The sequence below is a fragment of the Perissodus microlepis genome, chromosome 2 (assembly GCF_051167445.1).
Source record: "Perissodus microlepis isolate ML-2025 ecotype Zambia chromosome 2, ASM5116744v1, whole genome shotgun sequence".
Taxonomy (NCBI): Eukaryota; Metazoa; Chordata; class Actinopteri; order Cichliformes; family Cichlidae; genus Perissodus; species Perissodus microlepis.
The window spans coordinates 8,942,029-8,967,187 of NC_140462.1; the positions used below are offsets into that span (position 1 = coordinate 8,942,029).

Consider the following 25,159-nt stretch of genomic DNA (forward strand, 5'->3'; position numbering starts at 1 on the left):
GTTTAAATTTTAATTTCAATTCAGGTTAGATTTTTTTGTGCACAACGCAGATTTTTCTGTGCGCAGAGGTGCCAGCAGTGCGCAATTGCGCACGCGCGCAGCTTAGAGGGAACATTGTGCCCAGTATCAGCTTACACTTCATCTATAATATGGAAGGAACTGGCTACATTGTATACATATATTTGGGCAAATAGTGCATAAATTTCCCTTTGTGCAGTAATGTCCTCACTGTTTTGGAGGGTAATAAGTTGTCAGGAGTGGGTACTGAGTTAGGCCTTCCAGGCTATAAAAGCAGGTCCAGATAAACTGCTCATGGATCTATCTTACATGCCACTTGGCATTAACCCTGTGTGGTGTTTGTATTTGTTACATTTTTAATTTTACATTTGTTGTATATGTTAGTATTTTTTTTTTTTTATTAGAAAATGTCCATGTCTGTGTCAGCAGTAAAATCAAGGCTTTAAATTTCCCTAACCCTAACCCAAGTTTTTTGGGACACAAGATAGTGACTAATTTTGGCTTGGTTATTACATTGTTAGGATAGTAATAGTAGCGCTATTTTTTGTTTGGTTTGCAAACATATTACATTCTGAGCCGCACAAATGTCCCTTTGGTAGACTTAGGTAGGCAAACCAAGCTGTTTTTCATTTTAATGTGGCAAAGAACATAGCCAAAGATAATGTTTTGGAAGTATTTCCCTATTTACCAGAGAGATACCACTTTATGGTTGCCCTTTATGCCAGTGGAATCAGTGTATCTGCCTGAAGACTAGGGTTGAAACTAGTCTGGAATGGTTAGCTCATTAGTTGGGCCTTTTACTTCACCTTTGAATTTTCAGAAGTAAATACACTGGTGGTTGTCCATGGGTTTATGGCCTTACAAAATCTATGGCTAGCCTTTAAAAACATGCTATATGATATGTTGGTATTCAGTTAGTTAAGCAATGTTACGTACAAAATTTTTCTTGCCAAGGTCTAATTTGCAAACCCAGTCCTTGGTTGGACTTTTTTTAATTTAATTTTTATTTAACCTAAATTGCCCTAGTGCCAAATTGTTTATTAATAGTGTCAACTATATACATATGCTGGAACAGGCAACATACTTATTTGGCCCCAAAAATGAGGAAAAATAGTTGGGAGAAATGGTGTTGTTATATTTTGGCCTTGAGGACTCTTAACACGTTGGAGAGTAGCCTTTTCATGTCCATATGTAGAATATATTTGTTTCTTCTTCAAAATATGCAATTCTGATTAGACTCTTGCATTATCCTATGAACTCTTGTTCTGTATTTTTGTAATGTGGATAAATGATAAATGATAAATAAAGAAATTATATATACATATGTATATTTATATAATTTGTGCTGTAGATTTCCACTACATCCTGGGTCAAATTTGACATTTCCTTCAATTATAAAATATAAAATTCAATTCATTTAGTGTATGCATACATGTCCATGTTATTGTTTAGTCAGAGATTTTACTCATATATTGGGGTTACTACATTTGCTAGGAAATGTGATGATGTCAGAGGATGAGCAGCATTATCATAGATGTCAGCTTCAATCAGGCATAATGAAAGTTTCTGGGTGAAAATTGCTAACGATGCTTGTATAAGGTGTTAGGTGCACAGCTAGGGAACATGAGAACCTAATCTCTGATATAGATTTAAAAAAAACAACAACTTCCGGTCTTAATATCTGTGTTCCCATCTTTGTTGCGCAAAATCAGATTGTGGAGGTTGTCTCTCTATGTGAACTCTGCAACACACTGGTGAACTTTCTAGGGTGTACCCCACCTTTTGACAGCTGGGATACACTTCAGTTTCCCCAAGAGCCTGAACTAGATAAGAAGAAAAAATGGATGGATTACTGATTGTGTAGGTATTTTTACAGACAAACAAATATAGATTTTGTGTAGTATCATCTAAACTATGATCTAACTATCATAAACTGACACTTTGCTCAGTCCTAAAATGGAAAATTACCTTAATTGACAGTCTATCCTATGTCAACAGTGGAACTTTCCTTTAGCCCTAAAACAAAATTGCTATCATGCACACTCTATCGTGTGTCATCAGTGGATAATTCTTACATTCAGTTTATTTTAGTCTACCCTATATGAAATTCACTGAGACTGATGTAAATCCCAGAGCAGAAATTTCTGATTACATCATATCCTCAGCATTTGTGTCATATTGACACTAGTGCAATGCTTTGTGTGGTAAAAATGACTAAACAACTGCTACACCAACACGAAGAAATACATTGTGATTCTATACAATTTGAAAAGGATAAAGCGGAAGAAGATGGATGGATGGTAAGTAAATAAGTAGATAAGTAAATAAATAAAAAGTAGATATTGTTGGAGCATTTTACACAACTGTGTGTTCTGAGTCAAAATTAATCAGCAGTCTATAAAAACTACTATGACTAAAAAGTAAATACACTTTTTCTGTTTGCTGACATCATTTGACAGTCATATGGTTACTTCATTAGCCTTGTGTCATTAAGTGAAGTCCCTCACATTATTTTTCTTTGAATAAAGTTCAGAAGTTCTTGTTTTTCTATCTCTATTTTCATCTCCTTTGTGGTTGCTCTAGCTGTTGTTGCAAGAACTGACATGCATTTTGCCTCCACCATGGTTTAAATCCTGCAGTGGGTTTTTTTTTCTTTTTTTGCTCAAAAATGATCAGACTTTAAACTTTGAAGAAAATTAAACTCAGAAGGAACACAAAAAGTGCACTTTTGATGCTGCAGCTCACCACCAGCCTTCTGCTGTGAAGTCAGTGTGGTGTGTATAATCCATATATAATCTATTTTATCTGACCTCTAGCACATTTCTGTTTAGAGAAATGCAGTTTCGTTATTACTGTTTGTCGCCACAGACTGCTAGTTGTCTGTGCATGTCTTCTAGAATCAGTGTTTCTGCGAGGTACATGTTTATTTTTAACCAACTGTTAAAAGCTTATCAGGGCTATACATGGCAATTTCCTGGACATTGATACTAGAAAACACTGTCCAAAACACTGCTCCTGAACTGTACATGTATGTTTTTTGCACAGATATCATATTTTTAGCTGTATTAAAATAGTAGACAGTTGAAATATTCGCTCATTGAGTCAGTATTTGCTTTTTATTTTTCAGAGTCAGATACATTTTGAAAAATAAATAAATAAAACAATCTGTTAAGCACCACCTCATCTTTTCCGCCTGACCTCTTTATTTGTCTTTCACTGTCTATTGATCAAAAATGAAAATTCAGTGATAACTTGCACTCGGTACATGGGTATATGTTCTGCAAGACATCTTCTGTGCTGTAGCTCGGCGATAGAAAAAAAGTAGAGAACAAGAATCTTTCTGCTGCTTTCTAACGGTTATCCAGGCAGTGAATATGAAGAGCATGCATTTTACTTGACTTAAACCAAGAACAAAGATCCACCTCCCTTGCCCATAAAATTCAGTCATAAAAGAAACCTGCACAGCAACAACGATCATGAGGACCTGCTGCAGGAGCAGATGGTTTGTGCAAAAGTTAGCCTGTGCTGTTGCCATATTTTTAAAACAGTAAATACATAGAAAATTTATGAAACAGCTGCAAATAGCTTTTTTAAAATGCCTTTTAAAGCTTGCCTCACAGCAAGAGGTTAGAATCCACCATCTGGCTGGGCCCTATCTGGAGTTTGCATGTTCTCCTAGTGTCTGCATGAGTCTTCTCTGGTTAGTCCAACTTCCTCCCACAATCTACAGACATACAGCTCGTGGGGTTAGGTTAACTGGTAGATTTCCATTATATCATGAATCAAAATGGGCATTTCCTTCAACTATAAAATGGAAAATTGTGTGCACTTACTATATGAGTACATATGCATGCTGCTCTATTGGTTAGTCAATGATTTTACTCATATGTTGGGTTGCTACAGTTGCTAGGGAGTGTGATGATGTCAGAGGATGGATGTCAGCTTCAATCAGGCATGATGAAAGTTTAGCATGATATGATTCTTTTATAAGGGCTTAGGTGCACAGCTCCTACAAATAGGTCATTTTACCCCATAAATAAGTGGTTGCTAGGGAACATGAGGCCCTAACATCTACCTTCCGGGGCCTAATATGTATCTGTGTTCTCATTTTTGTTGCTCAAACTCAGATTGCAGTGGTTGTTGAGGTTGTTTTCTGTGTTAGCCCTGCAACAGGCTGGTGACTTTAGTTTTGAGTTTACGTATAAGCATCATGACCAGTGTCACATCTGAGACCAGAATTTTTATTTTATTTTATCAGTCTCTAAAACAGTTTATAGTGTTGCTGTGCAGAACTTTGAATGGGGAGAGGATGACTCACTTTGTTAAATGCTTGTTGCCTTAAAATCTCAGAAGCAAGGAGAAGAATCTGAAAAATTAAGAGAGGGGCTTGTCTCTGCTCTTTCCCCTCTGCCTAACAGGACCTGCTAGAGCAGCGGTCCCCAACCTTTATTGCGCCACGGACCGGTTTATGCTCGACAATATTTTCACGGGACCGGCCTTTAAGGTGTCGCGGATAAATACAACAAAATAAAACTAGTACCGGTACCGAAAAAAAAGAAGATTTATTCATAACACACGTGACAAGACCCAGGAAAACAGAGTTAACGATAAAAACGATAACAAAATAACGCTGAAAACCGATAAAAACCCTCAAAACCATACATTTCACACCTTAGCCTCAACTCTCGCGGCCCGGTACCAAACGACTCACGGACCGGTACCGGTCCGAGGCCCGGGGGTTGGGGACCGCTGTGCTAGAGCACAGGTGTCAAATGTAAGGCCCGGGGGACAGAATAAGCACAGTCCACTGGACTGCTTTGGAAAATGCCAAGAAAGGCATACATTTTTTTTTTCCACAGGTTTTACAGCTTTTACTACTATTAGAGACCTCTTCCATTCATACACAAAAAGTTAAACAGTTAAATGAAGTTCCTGTTTTTTCACTCTATACTATACAAATTTCAGTTTTTGTTGTTTTTTTTGACAATGGATTCAGTTTTGTTTTTTTAAAAAGGTACCTTTTTTGTTAATTAACAGAAGCTTACTTAAAATTTTCTTGTATCGATACAGCTCCAGGATTAAATGTACAGTTAAACCTCTGCACAATGACAGAAAGGAGAATTTAACTGGTCTGGCTCACTTAAAATTAAAGTGGGCTGTATGTGGCCCACAATGTAACATGAATCCCTGTTCTACACCTGTGTTCTGCAGAGATTCCTCTGGGCTTAAAGGGTGTTTTTAAAATCTCCTCAGTCTTGGAAAGTTCTTGCTTACAGAGCACCAGTGGGTTTCTCTCTTTAATATTGAAAGGTTTTTACCTTATGAACAGATGACTGTTGTGAATTAGTAGTACATGAATATAGTTGAACTGAACTGAACTAATGTGCCACAAGAAAGTTGCAGTTAAAATCCAGGCTGCAAAGCAAGGTTTACATATAGAACAGGTCACTACCAAAGTAACATGCTACAATACGCTACTGTTGTTTTGTATTGTTGATTTCAGTTCTATGTCTGAAAGATGACATGAAACTACTGATGTCAAGGAAGTATACTTTATTACCAGAAAGGTATTTCACCTCATAATTTCTCTAATTATGTACAGATATAGTTAATACTTTCTTCATGGGTTTTGACAAAGGCACTCACAATGCGTGTAACATGGGTATAAAACGAGGAACAGTCGTTAAGTGTTTTTTTTTGTGTGCAAAATCTTGTAATAGTACATGTGTAAACAAACATGCATGGACATTAAAGGACGCAACAAATATTTCCAGAGAATTTACCCATACTCTAACCCAGAACAAAAATAAACACCTTCCAATTGTCGTTTGGCAGCATTAACCTTTGCAGCTCTAGACGCGTCACCAGGTCTATCAAGTCACTTGGCAGTTTTAAAACATGGTGTTTAGAAATATACATAACTACAGAAGGAATTCACGGTCAGCTGAGGCGTTCGAGGGATTGAAGAATACTGCTCTGGAAAAATCCTGTCTGCCCGCTGCTCTCCTGAGTAACGAGAACCCGCCCATCAGGTCGCGGTCTGTGGACGAGGACAAGCTCTCCTTGAAGCAGACTGAGCTCTGAGTCTGTTTGGGCTAAATGTGTCGCGGTAACTCTGTGTCTGTGGGGGAAAAAAAAAAAAAAAAAAAAAAAAAAAAAAAATCAGTAATGACTTTCAAGTCTGTATGATCAATCACTGCTCCAAACCCATAAATCCAACATACCTACTTGGGCTGAACTGTGCTGACACAGCTGACAACGTCGGCTGTGAGGTTGTCGGCTTCTGGTTAGTATAAAAATCTGTCATGGCCGTTTTAAGCCCCTTCCGGAGAATAGGACCTTTTCCATCTTTGAGGATAATCCCAGGTCCGTCCCTTCCCAGTGTGAGCGATGGGGCCCACACTTCTAAAGGAAGGGGCCCGGGTCGGCTGTTGGAGAGAACCTGATTTCCTGATGACCAAGAGGCGGTCCGATGTCTTGGGGGAGGGGAGCCTTCATTTGTGACAAACCGCACAGACTTTGCTGGCTATGGAAATAAAACAAACTGTAAATCACACGAATAGTAGCGTGATTTAAGTTATATATATATATATATATATATATATATATATATATATATATATATATATATATATATATATATATATATATATATATATATATATATATATATATATATATATGCGCAACTTTAATGACACTGATTTCATAAGAATGGCATTACCTTCTCTGTACTGCTCTTGTGCATGTCAGGCTTTACTAGAATTGACTGAGGGGTAGTGCTGTCCCTGTCCTTCATGAATACAGCAGAAGAGGGCGCTGCTGGATCAGTCATCCAACCCAGCGGTACGTTAGCATTGGATACAAAGCTGCTGCCCTTCTTCCTCTGCAGAGCAGGCGAGTAGCCAGATGCCTGATGTTGTGCAAAGTGCTGCGAGTTGGAGGGAATGTGGGAACTGCCCATGTGGGACGCGCGATTTGAGCCTGAAAAAAATAAATAATAAAAGATCGTTACATACCTGACAAAGTGCATAATTCAATCAAGCCAAGAGAGTGTGGTTGTTTGACACTCGCCTCTGTGTGGGTGAAAAATGCGCCTTACAGTCTCCCAACCCTGTGAATCCCCGTAGAAGGAAGATTTTCCAATCCCAGTGGGCGACACTGCATGGTGTGCTCCATTTGGCACAGATGGGATCTGTCCTGGTGAGTATATCGCTCCATCACCATTCACCTTATCAAGAGCAAGGAACACAGTAGGGTTCTTGGCAGCTGTGTGTTTCTTTGCAGATAAAGTGCTGTACTGCGAGGGCACATTAGGTGCTTTGGTCTCCAGCAGTCTGGCCGAGGTTCTGTATTTTGGGAACAAAAATATTAGTATAGTGATAGTGATGAATGTCTACTTTCACATTGTTGCTATATATGACAAAGAAAACAGCAGCAGGCTATGACATGCAGCTTTATATTTCTGATTCATAAATAAGTGTACAAAATAGCTCATCTTCATGCCCACACTATGTTACTATCTGAACCCAAATAGCATTTAGCTCCCATTTCCTCCGGTCAGCGATCGCAACCTCTCACCTGAGCACAGGAGTGACGTAGTTGCCGGGAAGAATGCCCACTTTGCCTGTTCTCAGCGATAACCCACGCAGCCAGCCTTCTTTGAATGTTCCGTACACGCCCACCATCTCCCCTTTCCTCAGCTCCAGCTCCTCCGGTCGGCGTGGTTTGTAGGAGTAGAGGACGGCACACCTGAGAAGTCAAAAACAATATACATCCAGATTATTCAGCCCTTTTTTGGCCATATATAACTGTTTCTTATTCTATTCACACCTCATAAATGTGATTCTACATTATAATACCATTAACACACCATGACATTTCAAAACAGTGACTCACACACTGATGGAGAGCTGTTGTGTGGAGGAGTTTTTGCCGTCTGCAGAGGCAGAGGGCATCTGGGGGTTCATCAGAGCCATAGAGATGGTGGGCGGAGTCTCGCTGGTCATTTTCTTCTCGCTCTAATATGGGATAAATTCAAAATTATCATATAGGAAGCAAAGGACACCTCATGGTACATCGTTTATTATTCATCCCGTAATCACAATCCCAGCAAATTTAACAGTGTGGGCCAACAGTGGGCAAGTGTGGGTGAACAGTGGGGCTGGATTTCTATGGGCAACCTAGAAATCCTATATAATGACCCCATAGGGCTAGAAGTGCTGTCGGCACCGTTTAGGCACTCCCAACTGGGGCCTGCTTGGGATAAGTGTGGGCTTGCCCTGCCAACACAGCCCCACAGTTCACCCACACCTACCCAATGTGAGCCCGCATAGGCATGTTTGTTGGCACATTAATAAGGAAATATCATACAGGGAAATGTGACCGTTATGGAGATACTTAAACGACAGAACATATTCTATTATGCGGTCAGAAATATGAGCCTGGGAAAAACCACCGATTCAAATTGGAAGTTAAACCGATCCTATTAAAATACTGCAAAAGAAATCAGGACCTATTCCATTTTCTAAGACAGACTAAATTTTTGGTAGAATTAGATTTTTTTGGTCTTTTATCCCAGCAAGTGGCTCCATAATAAAGTGGGTTATGTGTTATGACTAAAAAGCAAAAGGTCCCTGATTTGGGCTTGGAAAGCTAGTAAGGGAATCTGGTGTAAAAAACTGCTAAATCGTCTATGCAATGACCCCTATTGATAAAGAAGTCACTAAAAGTAGCAACATTCTGGTAATAATGTACCACAGAGCACATCTGGGGCCCAGTAGGACAGCCCACACTGTGTGGGCATACTGTGGGTACGATCAGGCCCACAATGGGCCCCACTGTGGGCCTCTCTTTGCGAAATTTCACACTGATACTGTGGATGTGTGGGTTGGCCCACAGCACCCCCCTCACATAGGCCCCAAAGAGGGCCGCTTGCTGGGATGGCTGTCTATACCAAATGCAATTTTAATTCACAGAACAGTTTAATGTCGACAATGTGGTAAACTGATCAGAAGAAGGATAATTTACTCGATTTTCTATTTTAGAATGTTTATTAACAGTACAAAAACTTCAGGATGCTGATTTTTTTTATGAACAATGGCAAACATGTAACATGATCAAAGCAAAGACAAACACTTTTAAAAGAATAAAGAGTTTTTATCTGCACAGACCCTGATCTCTGAATGTATTGTTTTAATTTCTTCTGATTTTGTTGTGGTCAGCGTGTAATCCTGACTAATAACAGCCAGAGTTTATAAGGATATAGCAGCCAGGTTACATTTCTGTCTCCAGCTCTCTGCTCTGCTAATCTGCGTCATGGACGTATAAAATAATGGACTCAAGAGGTGCACATCAGCGTGTTTGTTTGACTGGCCACACACACACGTTGGCTGCATTCACACAAAATTTTCCAAGGTAGTGCCTTTCCGCAGGGCTGTGCAGAGGTGTGGGCCCATTTATTTCTCATGCTTTAGAACGTTACAGCTACGATGCAATAAGGAAATAACGTTTGATTTTTCTAAATCTCTGCTTTGTTCTGCTCAACACCGCTCCCTCTTTCGCTCGCTCCCCCGTTGAGCCAGGGAGGAGAGGTTTAAATGTTGTTGCGTTGTTAAACAGCGGCCTACGCACTTTGCTTGTTATGCCTTTAAGACAGGCATAATGGCACGTGAGCCTTCTGATAATATAAAGCAGTATTATGTAACTTTTACGCCTCCAACGCCTCATTTTTGGGCACTACGTAATATGGATGAGAGGGTGTGAAGGTGCATTAACAAAGACCTGCTGCCATAGCTCACCACACACAAGGCTCTGCAGCAGGGGACCGATGTAAAAAGCTGAAGATATAAGAGCGTGCATGGAAGAAGGAAGGGAGGGTGGCTATCAGCTGAGAACCTTTTACTCAGGCACCTTTCACTAAGTGGGAAAAAAAAGTAGATCTGCATCACAAAAGTTGAGTGCACAACAGGAGCCGAGGACGTGTTGAGCTTTGTCCGACTGGCAGCCAAGCTGCTACTCTCTTTCTGCAAGCTGACAATTGCTGGTTTGTATCTAATACACCAATATGCCGGCTGTGTTAACTAAATGTCAACTCATTTGCCCAGACATTGGCAAATAAGTTGACATTTGGCGTATCAGTGGTGGATGTTTATCTCTTGCGTCAAATCAGTTTGTGCCAGGTGTTCAAAGAGTGTGATTAAAAGCTAAATCATTCATGACTTTGGTATGTTGCCAGAATTTCACAATCGGTTCATTCCAAGAATGCAGCGCATTCAGTCTCTACATTTCTCCTCATTTCTTTAAGTTTCTCTTTTAATCTGTCACACGTTTGCACATAAGAAATGATTCATTGGATTTTCCTCTGAAATTCTTAGTCATATGTTGAAAAATGTAAACAGACTTCTTTTGCAGTGTATCTTTGCAGATCAAAGCTTGTCTACTTAAAGCTTAGAGCAAAGAATATTTTACAGTGATGAAATCAGCAGGATGTGAGTCAAACAAGACTCTAAAAAGGTGTGTTAGGTTAACCTTTATAAAGCCTGGCCTGTGTGCTGCTTTTTTCCCCCTTTAATCAAACACGTTAATCTTTCTTTCTTAAAACAAAGATGCAGAAATAACATTGCTGCGCCCATCTTCTCTGCTGATTCCTGCTTGTATTTAAAGCATCACCACTAAACTGCTGCTCGAAACTTGAACGATAGCCTTTGGGCTCAGAGTTCCTGCTATTACAGTATGCGGCTGGATGTTGCAGCGCTCTCACACTCTGCGCTGCACTTGCACTGTAACTCAACAGCACAAAGACAGATGCATCTGACAGACGCATCCAGCACTGTAACCGCAGTCTCGCTTTTTTAAAGGCAGCACTGTGAGGCAGAAGTAAAAAGTGTGAAAGTAAGGTTACGTGCACCGATTCCTGAGGACACGACAGACTTCCATCATATGTGGAGGCCACGAATGAGCATCTCTGTCATAAAGAAAACAACCATATTTTTAAATGAATGAAGAAGCAGTATACATTAAATTTGGACAAAAAAAAAAAAAAAGATGCAAAGCACTGACAACAAAGAATAACTTAATGTCTTAAATTATTCATCTCTTTCATGACTTTGTGTCCTATTTCTATTCTTAGGTTTTTATTTTAGCCACAAAGAGCCAGCTTTATTTATACTGCAGTCACGCTATGGCCAGGTGCACTGACCCAGCAGCTGCAGCGGCTAAAGGATATTGAAGGATACTTACACAGAGAAACTAACTCTGATATTAGTCAGGCAGAAAATAAAGTCTTATTTAGAGTGAAAGGTTGGCTTGCTCCTACAGTCTGAATCCTGCTAGCACAAACAAGCGTATTCATTTAACAGGATATTAATCTGCAGCTTTTTGCCAACATCCTTTGACTTCACATGAAGTGAGACAGTTTGTATGGATGCCCAAAAAGTGCAAAACTAAATAAATTAATGAGCTCTTGAGAAATATTATAATGAATAAATGTAAATAGTTCAGCAGTGAGGTTGCAGACGTAGAAATCACGTTCATATTTTCGACGGGGATTTTGATAACGAGCTTTAATCTCATGACCGTCCAAAGTAAGTGTGAGCTACTGTGTGACTTTGTGAAATAACGTCAGTAAAGTCATCAGCCTTGTTTTAACAAAAGCACATTTTATTGCCATGTTGTGGAAAAGAACTACTCTGCCTTCAAATAGTGTTGTTACTATGGAAATACCTGAACTCCAGGTCGCTTTGTAAGAATAATGAGGAAATGACTTCTGGAGCCCTTAAAAACAATATATTTTATTATATTAAAAAAGGCTTTTTGTTATAACTACAACCTGTATCTTCTGAAATGATCATTTTACCGTCACAAAAGCAAACACTACCAACACCACGTCATAATGTGTGTTTAAAAATTATGATATGAGGTGAAAACATTCACAAAAGCTCTGACAAGGCAGGTGTTTTCAGTTATTATGGATAATTAAGACTTCTAGTCAAGCTGAAGCTGGTTAGCGGATATTACATGATGCTTAACTTAAGGTGCTAGGCCTGCACAGAATCAAAAAACCACCAAACAGCACATGACACGTTTGACTTCTATCCAGCTTGATCTCGAGTCACCGTGGCATCACGCCGACATCATCAGGAATTACCTCGCGGGATCACTTGCAGCTGCACTTTTCTGAGGTTGCTCTCCACTCACTGCAACCCCACGCCAAGGGCACGATAGAAGGCACGAGGCTTTTCCCTCATCCAACCAGCTCAGATGTGTGACGTTGTTACGTCTTCTGCGTCATTTTCAATATTAACATTTTATTTGTTAAAATTGCACTATTCAACTCTATTTTTTTCCTGCTAAAAATTATTAATGAGGCCAAAAAAAAGATTCAAAACAACTGCAATTTATAATTAATTTAAAGAGACATAGAACTGTTGTTGATCTGTGCAGACTGATTTCAAGCCTCATTTGATTGATAGATTTGATTGATTTATTGGTCTTAGGATTTTATTTCGAGTGTTTGTTTATCAAGTTTATATGTATGACATGTTCGGAAGTATAAACCCTGTCAACTCATTATCATGGATATGTTCTCTTACATGTTTATGGTTATGGAAAAGTTTTTCCATTGGGTGAAAGAAGAATAACCTTGAACGCAGCTTTTGTCCCCCACCCCAGTGTACTCACTAGCTTTCAATCACTTTACAGGTTCGGGATTTTATTCTAGTTCAGTTTTTAAGCTTATGTCTCCACCCTGGATGTGTTTAATGAAAACTCCAATCAGACAACGTAAATTAGCTGTGCAGAGGGACGAGTAAGCTGAATTTCAAACAGCCAGTCAGAGGGTGGGGATGATTTATATTATTGACTAATCTCCCTTTTTAGTAACCAATTAATGCTTTGGTTTTTTTAAGCTAAAAAAAAAAAAAAAAAAAAAAAAAAGGGGGGGGGGGGAATGCCTCTTACAAATGTACAATTTGTTTTAGTCAAAGATTTCTGAATAATAGAGTAACAAATTTAGGAAATCAATGACGGGTGAAAAGAGGGGAAAAAAAAAAAAACTTTGCGGAGAAAAATAGTATAACTTCCATGCACTGTCCCGCTTACCATTATTTTTTATTCAACTGCAACGTGTCAGTCTGTGCAACCTTCGTCAGGTACAGAGAAAAAGTGTTCATGCAAACATTTGCACATATATACACATTCAGAGAGATTCAGCCAATTAGGGACTCCTCCATGTATTCTTTAGTCAACTGAGTGATGCACAGTGTTTTTAGGAAATGCAAACATCACAATTCAAACCACATACACCCCCAAAAATAATATAATGGAGAAGCTACTACATAACATTGAGTGCAAGTTCATCATTCAGTCCTTTAGGTGACAATATCTGCGAGGTGAATGCCTCTCTTCTCTTCACTAACAAGTCATGGTTTCCACCGCTTGGAGGTACTGGAACATGCTCAGTGTCACAAAATCATAAAGATGCAGAGATCATGTTTCATATCATTAAAAAATGTGCTTCTACTGAATAATTTTGTCACATCGGTGAATCGCACTTTTATTGTTAACTTATTCTCCGTGTGGTTTTGCTGATATGTGCAACATCACAAGGGCAATGTATCATTTATATATAATTTGAGTAGATGCACATGTAGTCACACTTCTTATCGGAAAATTTTTTCCGGTATGCGACTGAAAAACGTATGTAGTTTTACTAGTGTTGTGACACTGGACGCAGTGTCCACACCAGTAATTTCCATTTGCAAGGGCATTCAAAGGGGTCTGACACGGTGTTCTGGGAATCCATCCTACCTCACAAGCCATCCTACCCATTGTTTCTGCGCATGTGTACAACACAATAACATGGGAATGGTTGGTGATATTAAAGTCCTGTTTGTGGCACATTAGTATATGTGAGGGGGCAAACTCCTCAAGATGGGTGGTGACCATGGTCGCCATTTAGAAGTCGGCCATCTTGGATACAACTTTTGTTTTTTCAATAGGAAGAGGGCCATGTGACACATCAAACTTATTGGTAATGTCACAAGACAAACAATGGTGTGCTTGGTTTCAACGTAACTTTATTCTTTCATGAGTTATTTACAAGTTTCTCTTTGTGCTCAGCCATTGACATGTCGAAGAGGTTAACACGTGAGGAGCGGATCACGATTGTGTTGATATCTGGTGAACGCAGTAACCGGGTCATTGCAGCAGATTTCAATGCAAGACACTCTACGACAGACCACCCATCTCCCATGCTACAGTTAGCAAACTGCTTGCTAAGTTTCGTGAAACTGGTTCAGTGTTGGATTTGCCAAAATGTGGACGCAAGAAAACTGTCACTAATGAAGAAACATCAGTGGCTGTCCTAGCTTCATTCAGCAAGAGCCCACAGCGTAGCACTCGCCGCATGTCACTGGAGAGTGGCATTAGTCGAACATCCCTTCGGCGGCTATTAGCTACTCACAAATGGCACCCTTACAAACTCCAGCTACTGCAGCATCTCAACGAGGATGACCCAGATCGGCGCACAGAATTTGCAGAATGGGCAAATCAAAAATTGGAACAGGACCCTCAGTTCACGCAGAAGATTTTGTTCAGTGACAAGGCAAACTTTTATGTGAATGGTGAAGTTAACAAACAAAACCACCGCTATTGGTCTGACACTAACCCACATTGGATGGATCCCTCCAAGACTGTTGGAACAACAAAAGTGATGGTTTGGTGTGGTATATGGGGTACAACGATACTGGGTCCATTCTTCATCAATGGAAAGCTCAAGGCCACTGGATATTTGAAATTGATACATGATGATGCGTTTCCCTCTTTATGCACTGAAGCTAACACGTTCCCTGAGTTTTTCCAGCAAGATGGTGCACCACCACATTATGGGTGCCAGGTCCGAGCATTCCTAGATGAACAGTTTCCTGGAAAGTGGATTGGTCGTCGTGGGCCAGTTGAATGGCCCCCAAGGTCTCCCGATCTGACCCCCTAAGACTTTTATCTTTGGGGTCATCTGAAGGCAATTGTCTATGGTGTGAAGATACGAGATGTGCAGCACCTGACACTACGGATACTGGATGCCTGTGCTGGCATTTCTCCTGCGGTGTTGCTATCAGTGTGTGAAGAGTGGGAGAAGAGGGTTGCTTTGACAATCCAACACAATGGGCAGCACATTGAACACATTTTATAAGTGGTGAGAAACTTGTAAATAACTCATGAAAGAATAAAGTTACGTTGAAACCAAGCACACCATTGTTTTTCTTGTGACATTACCAATAAGTTTGATGTGTCACATGGCCCTCTTCCTATTGAAAAAACAAAAGTTGTATCCAAGATGGCCGACTTCTAAATGGCCACCATGGTCACCATCAATCTTGAGGAGTTTGCCCCCTCACATATACTAATGTGCCACAAACAGGACTTTAATATCACCAACCATTCCCATGTTATTACGGTGTATCCATATAAATGGCCCACCCTGTATATTCAGATCCCCTTCATTTCCTTGAATGAATAATAACAGTAGAAGCAAAGCTATAAATGTAAGAAGCTAAAACACATTTATGTCAAAATTAAGATTTAAAATAATTAATTCATACTTTCATGTAACTTCATCTAAACTAAGGTAATACCCTCCTTGCTGCATTAGCTTAACAATCTACTTTGCCTAAAATGCCACTAAGCTTTTGACCAGGTCACCTACAATCCATCATGTGTGACTAATCAAAATCTGAATTTAATTTGGGTTTCCTGTTTTGTACCTCTGCACAGTCAAACACTGAACTAGATTACAGATCGACTGCAGTCGTACACAAACACAAAGCCTCAAAGCTCTTCTGATCTGCGTTTACCTAAACTTTTATCCGTCTATCTTCTGTCTTCCATCTCCGATTAAGCTTGCGGTTTGAAGAGAACCGTCTGCCACTTATCTTGTTTTCACTTTTAAATCTATGTTTTCTGTTTTCGGAAGCACTTTGTGACTCTGCACTTGAAAATTGCCGTATAAATAACTCAGCCTAATTATTTCTGCTCTTTTATGCAGTCACTTTGCAGGGTGACTGCATAACCGCTGATAACAATGACAATGATGTCAGATATTCTGGTGAAGTATGATAGGGGAGTGAACTTTTTTTTTTAAATGAATCCTAAAGTTTGCTCTTACATAACTGTGCAGATATTCACACTAATATTCATTATTTCATCCACAGTGGGAGGGAAACTGCAAAATAAAAAAAAGAAACAGGCGAGAGCCAGAGGTAAGAGCCGATGGGAAGCGGCACCAAGAATAGCACAAACATGCCGTCTGGTCACTGGAGAGCTCAGCCTCAGCTTTAGGGACACGGGCCCTCCGCTCCCTTAAAAAGGGGGGAGTGTGTGGCTCGTCTGCCATTACAGGCTCGCTGATGTGAAAGGGAGCGTTACCTGCTTAGTGAAGAGGAAGGAGTTTGAAGGAAGGGCAGAGAGGGAGAGGGGTCTGTTATGCAAGCAACTTCACTAGTGACTCATCATCATCATCAGCATGAGAGCGATAAGCAGACACACTGAGGGACTCTCTGAGCCTCCCACTCTCCACATCTATTTCTCATTTTTTCCTCCTCCTTCTTCCCACTTCATGCGTTTTTTGTTTTCGCAGCCTGAAAATGTGTCGCGTTTCTCTCCCTCGCTCCATACCATTTTCTCGGACGCTCAGCTTTTCCTCTTCCTGCCTTACTGCCCCGTTTCCTCATTTCTTATCGTTCCCCTCCGCCTCCCTTCCTCTCCTGTTTCTCTCCAACCTGCATGAGGTTGAGCATTTCTGCGCTCTGACATGTGTAATTGCAGGGCAGAGCCGAGACGTTTGAAAGGAATCAAAGGAAATCGCTATTTTGAAGGGCAGGGAATTTGGCAGCGCGTTACATTATTAAGCCTTCCAGAGGCTTTCATGCCAGCACTGTACTCTTAGGCCCCGTGACTTGGTGCCACGTCACCGCTGTTTTCTAATGTGAAATAACAGCACTATGTCCAGTTATTTACTCCAACGTGCTAATGATTTATAGGAGCTTTTGGGTCATTTCCCGAGTAAGTTTTATCACAAGCTTTCTCAGAAATGAACTCTTCTTGTCTTGGTTAAAGCTATGTGCAGGGACATGTTTACCAATCATGCCTTGCCCTGATATTGCTACACATTCTTCATAAAGTATGCAGCAGATATCATGTTAGAGCCGGAGAAGCTATGAACCCGATAACCTGAAACACTAACATTCCCAAACTCCAGCCTCACTAAACAATGAAACAGCAAAAATCTTCAGTTTCAAGACTGTTAATGACTTCTAGTCTTCTAGAGGTAATAATTAATTTAGACAGTAAAATTGACCTGCTTTCTTCTGTGCTCCCTCAGAGTTAAAAAAATAACTTAATGAGTCATTTTAACAATCCCATCAAATCAGAAGAGATTTCCTCTTTTCTCTCCTGCCTGACAGTTCTCCCTGTGAGGATTCAAACTCGCACAACATCACAAACCACATGTCCCTGAGATGAAGAGAGAAAAAAAAGAAAACCCACCCTGTGGAACTATAATTCATCTCAGACGGGAAATCCTGGCTTTTGTCCCAGGACTCATGATTAAAGACCTCTCAAAAGTTACGGTCCACTCACCTCCACTCCTCACTTCTTTTGTTTCCCTTTCCCACATGTGTCTCGTCTTAATGAGAACCACTTAATCACAAGGGCGATCTCTCTTTCTCACTCATTCCTGCGGCTTACAGTGTCACGGTTCCCTCCCTTAACCAGAGGCCAACTTGATCAGTGACTCAAATAAACACCTCTTATTATCGCACATGAAACCATTTCACCTTTTTGCCAACAACATGTTTTCTGTTATAGCAAATCACTGCGAGCAAAGCCAAACCCAGCTTTAATTAAAAGATTAGAGCAGAGGTGGAGAAAAGAACAAATAAATAATAAGAGAGTTATGTGACTCACTTGTAACAGGTGTCTGTGTGAATCAGAGCGGCGTCTTCGCTGAGAGTTCACTCTGGAAGAATGAGAGTGACCCTGGGTGGTAGTGGGCACAGAGAGGCGCTGCGTCTGACCCTGACGGTTGTAGCTGTTGAAGGTGTTGTTGTTGTCTCCTGTCTGATAAAAGTTGCTTCCTCCGGCTACGGGCTGTTTCCGTTGGTTGGAGAGGGGCAACGTGCTGATGACGGGCGTCTTAGCCGGGGCTTGAGGGACTCTGTAATGGGCAGTCCTACTGGATGCGTCAGTGGCCTTGTCTTTGCCCCCGCTCGAAGTCTGATGGTAAAATTCTGCTAGATCCCCCCCCCTCCGACTCTTTCCCTTCAGCAGTTTGGCAGCCACAGAGTTTGGCTGGAATAGGATGAATGCATAAAAACGAACCACAGTAAGAAACGTAACACAGGAAAATCCTCAGTCAAGAAAAACAATTCCTCTCAAACTTGCTCTAACCTGCGCCTGCCAACCTCTGCTCCTGCTGACCAGCTAAAAATCTGTCTAAATACACCCACTTATCACCGCTAGACTCACCCCTACAACTTGTTGGACAGGCAGGCAGCAGAGAGCGTGATAAGTACCAGCCAATAAGCCGGGCAGGGTTGGATACTGCTGAGAAATGAGCTGCACAGACAGACAGGCATTGGCAGGGTTAATGCTTTCACTCTCCACAGTGATGTGCTGTTATGCCACCCAAGCAGAGAAAGCATTACTGTGTCTTTACGCCTGGCTGCACGACACAGGAAGAGGCTGGCTCAGAAAGGAGAGGAGTAAAGTGGAAAGGAGAAAGATAAAGAGCATCACTGAAGCAGGGCTCGAGGAGAAGACATGGGTGAGTGGGAGATAAAAGTATGCATGCAAGGTAAAGAGAGGACTAATAAGAAGAGGGGGTATATTAGTGAGGAAATCACAGCAAAGCAGATGACAAGTTAGGAAAGTAAACAGGAAGTGAATGAGGCATTGACCCCAGTGACTGAATGAACAAACAACCCCCCCCTCCAGCATGGGTGAAGTTAATTCCTGGAGGCAGAAAGTGCAGAGGAAAACAAATGACAGTCAGCCAGCTAAGCAAGCCCCGCAACCCTGAGTAAGCCACATAGTCACAAACTAATGAGCAGCTGCAGACACAGCAGGGCTTCGCAGATTAGCTTTCTGCCTCAGCACTTTACAGAGCAGGAGTGACATTTACTGACAAATCAGAGATTTGAATGAAAAGCAAGTTAGCGTCCTGGCAGTGACCTGGAATTAATGGCATCCGGCGACGACATCTGCAGTTCAATTGATTACACTACCGGAGAAAAGTGGCTAACGGCAGGTGTCGACCTCGATCGCGCTGAAAAGGTCACAACTCACATCCAAGGAAGAAAAGAAACTCACCTCTGTAAACTGCTCAGGGCAGAATCCCACTTTCTCCCCCAGCTTGGCCTCGATCCAGTTTTCATCCACCTGCCTGATGAAAGTAAGAATGTCTCCCTGTATGAAGCACAAAATAAATAACAGATAGACTGAAAACCACACACAAGACGGGACACAAGATGGATTTAACAGAGTGCGCTTGCCCCAGAGACTGAGCACTCAGCTCGGAAACTCTCTGTGTTTCTCCACTAACATGTGACATAAGCTCCCTTTGTGTCTGCAGGCCTTGTCCTTTTCTGTGGCCAGCCTCTAAAAAAAACCCATTTGACCACCTGCATTGAAGAAAAAGAAAAAAAAAAAAAAAAAAAAAGAGGCTCGGTCGAGGGCGCTTTAATGGAGGGCACAAAAGTACCCAGGCCCTTATATAACTGCCTCAGAAATCCAGAGTAAGTAAGAACTGCTGCAACGGAGGTCTGAGCCTCCGTTTCCACAAGTCTCAGTTTTCAGTCTCTGAAAACAGTGAAAAGAACAAAAACGGTGATCCTTATGTAGCAGTCTTTGCTGGGGACTTCCTGCGCTCTTTGTATTCACAGATTGCTACAAACTCAGGTTTAATATAAAAGAAAGCAGGATTAAGCTCAAGGGGTTAAGCATCAATTCAAAACTGCTGTTTCCCTGCCATGACAGAAGATAAGTAAATACACCAGTTGAAAGGCTTCTAACATCCTAGCCGATGGCTAACTGACAGATCTGTCCTTTATGCATCTATGAAATCCAAACTGAAGCAAGTAGTCAAACCAGCAGCTAAAACTATGACCGTATGACTTTATCAGTGTCTCAGATCATTGTGGAGGAGTTTCGGTCCACTTTTTGTTTATGCACAGCTTCAGTTACTCTGTTGTAGATTTGCTGCTGTACTGTCCCATTTTCAGCCAAGCTTTAGCTGTCAGCCACATGGCCTCACATTACCTCTCCACCATCATCTTGACAGCTGGTATGAGGTGTTTGTGTTGATATGTTGTGTTTGGTTTCCAAACATGGTCCTGTGCATTATGACCAAACATCCGCACACTGGTCTTCTGAACAAAGCATAGTCTTATGCTTTGTTCAGAAGCAACTTTGCAAACCTCAACTGTTTGGTAGGGTTCTTCTGGCAACCCTACCAAACAAGCCTAACTTGTTCAGTCTTTTCCTAATTGCATTGTGGAGTCTGAGATTTAGCTCTTGGGTTTTTCTTTTAGTTGTTTCCCTTGGGTGTAAAGTTAAACACACACCTGAATATATCAGACTATCAATGAATAAAGAGCATTTGACTATCAGCAAATGGCTGCTGCTTACACTCTCTGGACCAGATTTACTAATACGTTGCTCCATAAACTGGGTTTTGGTGTAAAAAAGGTGTTTACAGGGAGAGCGCAGTAACAGATTTGCGACTGACGCTGTTAAACATGTGGATCACAAGGTGACCTCATAAAGTGCAAAACGTAAGAAGGAGAATATTTAAATCAAGCACAAAAACATTTACTGATATTTGCGACACACAATTTACTGCTAATTCTGCAGATATTTAAAGCATGTCTCATTTTTACCAGTTGATATTGAAATGAATCAACTGTGCCTGTGTTTAGAAAATAGCAAACACCTATCAGCGCTGTCTGGGGATTGAGCTCAAACGCTACTTTGCCCTGTTTAGTAAATCTGGCCCTTAATTCCTATGGAAGCATTACCAACTGCACAGACCCCTTTGAAAACTGTCTTTTTCACATTACTGGGGAGCTTACTGAAATCATAAAGAAATAAAATACAGGTGCTTTTTAGCCACAATAAATATGTGAAGTTTGGTCCATTTGTACCGCCATGGTGGTCTGTAAACTTCAGTGCATGTGGGATAACTGAATTTCTAAAAACGAGGCTTATAGCATATTTTTTGCAGAGGAACCTATATACTTTTTCACTCTAGAGGTTCACTGAAGTAAAACCGATGCTATTTAAAAGGTTTAAAACTGTGCACACACAATGACCCCATGAACACTATATTGCCCTGCTGCACTAACTCAGCAGTCTGAGTGGCTCACCTTGAGGAAGCTGAGAAAATATCTGCTGTCTTCCAGATTCATTTCTTCTGGTTTAAAGTCACACAGTGCTCTGCACAGAGCTGGTGCTTGGAGCTGCTGGAGGGGCTGCAGCTGAGGTGTCTGGCTGACGGCGTGCTGAGCACTGACAGACACACTGCTACTGTCGCTGGCGTGCCAGTTGTCATCCCCTTTGTGTTTTGGTGTGATAGCGTTACCAGCCGAGAGGAACAGCTCTCCTGACAGATCACCTCTGTGGCTATACACTGATGCTCTGCGAGCAGCCTAAAGTGTGGAAGAAAGTCAAATATCAGCTGCTTTATGTTTAAATAATTAAGATTTCTTACATAATGTCATGTTTTAAAGATCCCACACTCTGCAATTTCATTTAAACATGATTTTTTTGGGAACAGCTACTTTTTTGTGGTTAACATGATGGAAAAACATCTGTAAAAATCCCCGGCTCTGACACATTTTAAGAAAATAAGTGACAGTTGGTGTGTCTGCTTCACAAACACTCTGCATTTAATTTGTGCTTCATCTTGTGATACGAGTTAGATTGCGGGATGACAAAACAATTTTGCGCTGAACCGGCACTGATGCACCACTGAGATATGAAGATGACTTTAATATGACACATCCTTTCTTTTTTCTTTTTTTCCCCCTTTCAAGATTGTATCAAGTTTACACTTCAGTTTGGACTTTATCGAAAACGGCACAAAAGCGGTTACGCTGCCTGAGAGGGCACAAAATCTGATTAATATGGACTTCAAGTCATACTTAAAGTAACAATTTCACAAGTCTCCTTGTGATTTCTGTAACTAAATGCAGGCTACACCCTGAGCTTCACTGATGTGAAGTGGAAAATGTCAAGTGGAAAATGTCATGGAAAATGTCATGTGTGTAATTTGAATTGATGGTTTGGGGATTTTGTATCAAGTCTGTAGATAAAGTGTTTACATCCACTTTACGGCCAATCATCGTAGCATCGGGTTACAGTTAATCAGAGTGACACATACTGTATCCATGACAGCATTCGGAAGAAGCCAAAATGATCACTATCTCGGTTTAACGAAACAGGCTCAGCTTTCTGAACTGTGACTGAACTCAAATCAGGTTTCAAGTAGAATACTGAACTCTTCTTGTTTAGCTCGCACATGTGAGAACGCAGATTTGTGGACTGTAAAGTCTTTGCAGAGATGCATATAATACTACTAATTTAAAAAAAAAAAATGCATAAGAAGTAGTCAGTTCACTGGGCTTTGTATAATTCCCTCTTCATCATCTTCTTCTGCCTATGGCAAGCTCTAAATCTGCATGCTGAATTTGTTTTTTGTTTTTCATTTTGCACACAAATAAAACTGTCATCCAATTTTTTCTGGTGGCACCCAAAAGTCTGCATCACTGCCAGAGAGCCAAAGTTGGAGGTCCAATTAGGTTCATAAAGTGGGAAAACCCAGATTTTCTAACTTTACCACCACCACCACAGAAAACAGCAGACTTTCAGCATTAATTAAAAGGGTTTTACAAAAGCATTGCATTAACTGATTAATTTCACTGACTTTTCAGCTAAAAGTCTGAACTTTAGTCACATGATGATTGTTTGATTTCAGATCCACTGTGGTGATGTGCAGGGGCAAAAAGTGTATAATTGTCCAAAAATGCTTATGGATCTAGCTGTATTTATGTGCACTTTACTTCACTTTCTGGCATATAGAACATTTCTTCCCCAACTTGTTCTACGGCTTGGCCCACCTTCCTAAGAATGCCCATCATTTGTCCCCTCAGGGGCACTGCTTTAAGTAGAAATAGGTTTTCTTCTTTAAACGCTTTATTTCTTTATTTTTAATATATAAACACCAGAATTCTAGGAATATGAAGTGATGATAGAGCCCCTCACATTTCACCAAAAGAAACATTTCGATGAGTCAGACCGCACTCTGTTTTGCATGAGCCACAAACTTTCAGATGTATGGAGATTAGTCGAAAAATATCGCTTAGCTACTGTTGGAAATATAACCGAGCAGTAAACCACAGCTCTCCATGTAGTTGACACACATATTATCATCTGGTTGGTTTTTCCCTCCTGTTGCCCTGCATGTGTGTGGGTGTATCACTCAGCAGCACTTCTATAGATTAACGGCATAAAGTGCTATCTGTTTTTTCCCCATCACTTGATAATTATAGTATTTTCTATAGTTTGCATAAAGGATCTTATCTACATCCAAGATTGATATTCCATCATATTAAAAATCCCCAAAGTTCAAAAGTTAAGTAGTACAAGTGAAAGGGCAAACACTTGCATTTTTACTACTGTGTAAAACCCTTCAGCCTGTATAGTGTAGTGTAGTGTTAATAACAAATAACTATACTTGTCAGTAGTGATGTGCAACACTTGAGTTTGGGTTTCACATATTAGTTTTTACAGTTCCACTTTGTTTCTCATATAGCTGTAGATGACTGGGCTGAGGCCTTACTCACCTCATTGTTCCCCTGCTTCTCTCTGTTTGGACTTTCCTGGTACTGCTTATCGTCCCTGGCTGTTAAGCTCTCCCGGGACACGGGCACTGCATAGCGGGATTTCTGTGTGTTCTTGCTGGGGCCCGAGGGACCGTTGAGCCCCTCCAGGAGCCGCACCAGCAGGAGGTTTGTCGGCAGCTCCTCTGCGGTCCTGGCCGGGACAGGAGCGCGGCACTCAGGGCAAAATAGCTGGTACTGGTCAGCCTCGTGCCTCTGCAGGCAGGGCAGGCAGAAAGTGTGCTGGCAGGGAAGGACCTTGGCTGACGCATCCAGCTTCTCCAGACACAGAGGGCACTCCAGCAAGGCCATTAGAGCCAGCTCCTCCATTTTAAAACTGTTGTTTGAGAATAGGGCTTCTGGTACATCGGAAACACTGTAATCCACCATTCTGAGACAGAAACACAGAAAGGAATGAAAAGCTGATGTAGTGAAATAAGTTACTGCCACAACACAGTGAAGCAGTTACAACACGAGTGACCAAAGTCCTCGCACATGACAGCCAGTAGAACTCCATGTCCCACCACATACCTCCAGACAGCTTTGATAAGGTCGAACTACAACCTAATAGAGCGCCCCACGCGCAGCTGCTCGCCCGCGGTGCTTTACACAGGTGTCATGTCGGCTCACCTGACTCCACAGGTAGGACAGAACCAGGAAATAACACAGTTCTTCCATATGTGTTTACAAGAAAAACCCTCAAAGAACAAAAAAAAACACACGTGGTACTTACACGTTTGCTTCCTGCCAATCAGAGGGACAATCCATAAACTTCGACTATTTGGAAAAGCGTAACTTCTTCCCCGCTGTCTCCGAGACGCGGTGCGCCGAGCACGGGGCACAAAGGGCGCATCAGCTTTACCTTAAACCCGTGCCAAATATCATGACGACATTAAAAAAAAAAACGCACCTGGAAGAATTCTACTCAAAACAAACTCCTTAAAATGTCCCAGCCGCCTTCGGGCGCATCCATCAGGAACTGTCTCGGGTTTCAGTGTCTTGACTAAGTTTAACCCTTTACAGCTGATCAGCTCTGCTGCACCTTTCAGGGTAATGACACGGAATATTTCAAGGTGATGTCATGCAAAGGGTTAAAATGGACGTTTAAAATCAAATCTCCTGTAAGACAAATGCTTTTTGCAATTCCTACATTTAAAAAATATTTATTTATTTATATATTTATATATTTATTTATTTTTAACTGTATA

General features: G+C 41.1%; 1 protein-coding gene across 2 annotated transcripts; it reads right to left on the bottom strand.

Moving 5' to 3' along the window:
* Positions 1 to 5,556: 5,556 nt before the first annotated feature.
* sh3rf2 (SH3 domain containing ring finger 2) lies at positions 5,557 to 24,947 on the bottom strand. Of its 2 annotated transcripts, none has more exons than XM_084943876.1 (11): positions 24,685 to 24,945; positions 23,916 to 24,342; positions 21,438 to 21,719; positions 19,384 to 19,479; positions 17,980 to 18,363; positions 7,918 to 8,039; positions 7,600 to 7,770; positions 7,093 to 7,367; positions 6,743 to 7,002; positions 6,243 to 6,544; positions 5,557 to 6,139 (listed from the first exon to the last, which is right to left on the bottom strand). In XM_084943876.1, the coding sequence occupies exons 1-11, from the start codon at positions 24,717 to 24,719 to the stop codon at positions 5,959 to 5,961; spliced, it is 2,535 nt and encodes an 844-aa protein (XP_084800002.1). In that variant the 5' UTR covers positions 24,720 to 24,945; the 3' UTR covers positions 5,557 to 5,958. The 2 variants fall into 2 exon arrangements, with proteins under 2 accessions (XP_084800002.1, XP_084800011.1); XM_084943885.1 differs by having other exon boundaries at positions 6,005 to 6,139; positions 6,247 to 6,544; positions 24,685 to 24,947.
* Positions 24,948 to 25,159: the final 212 nt, after the last annotated feature.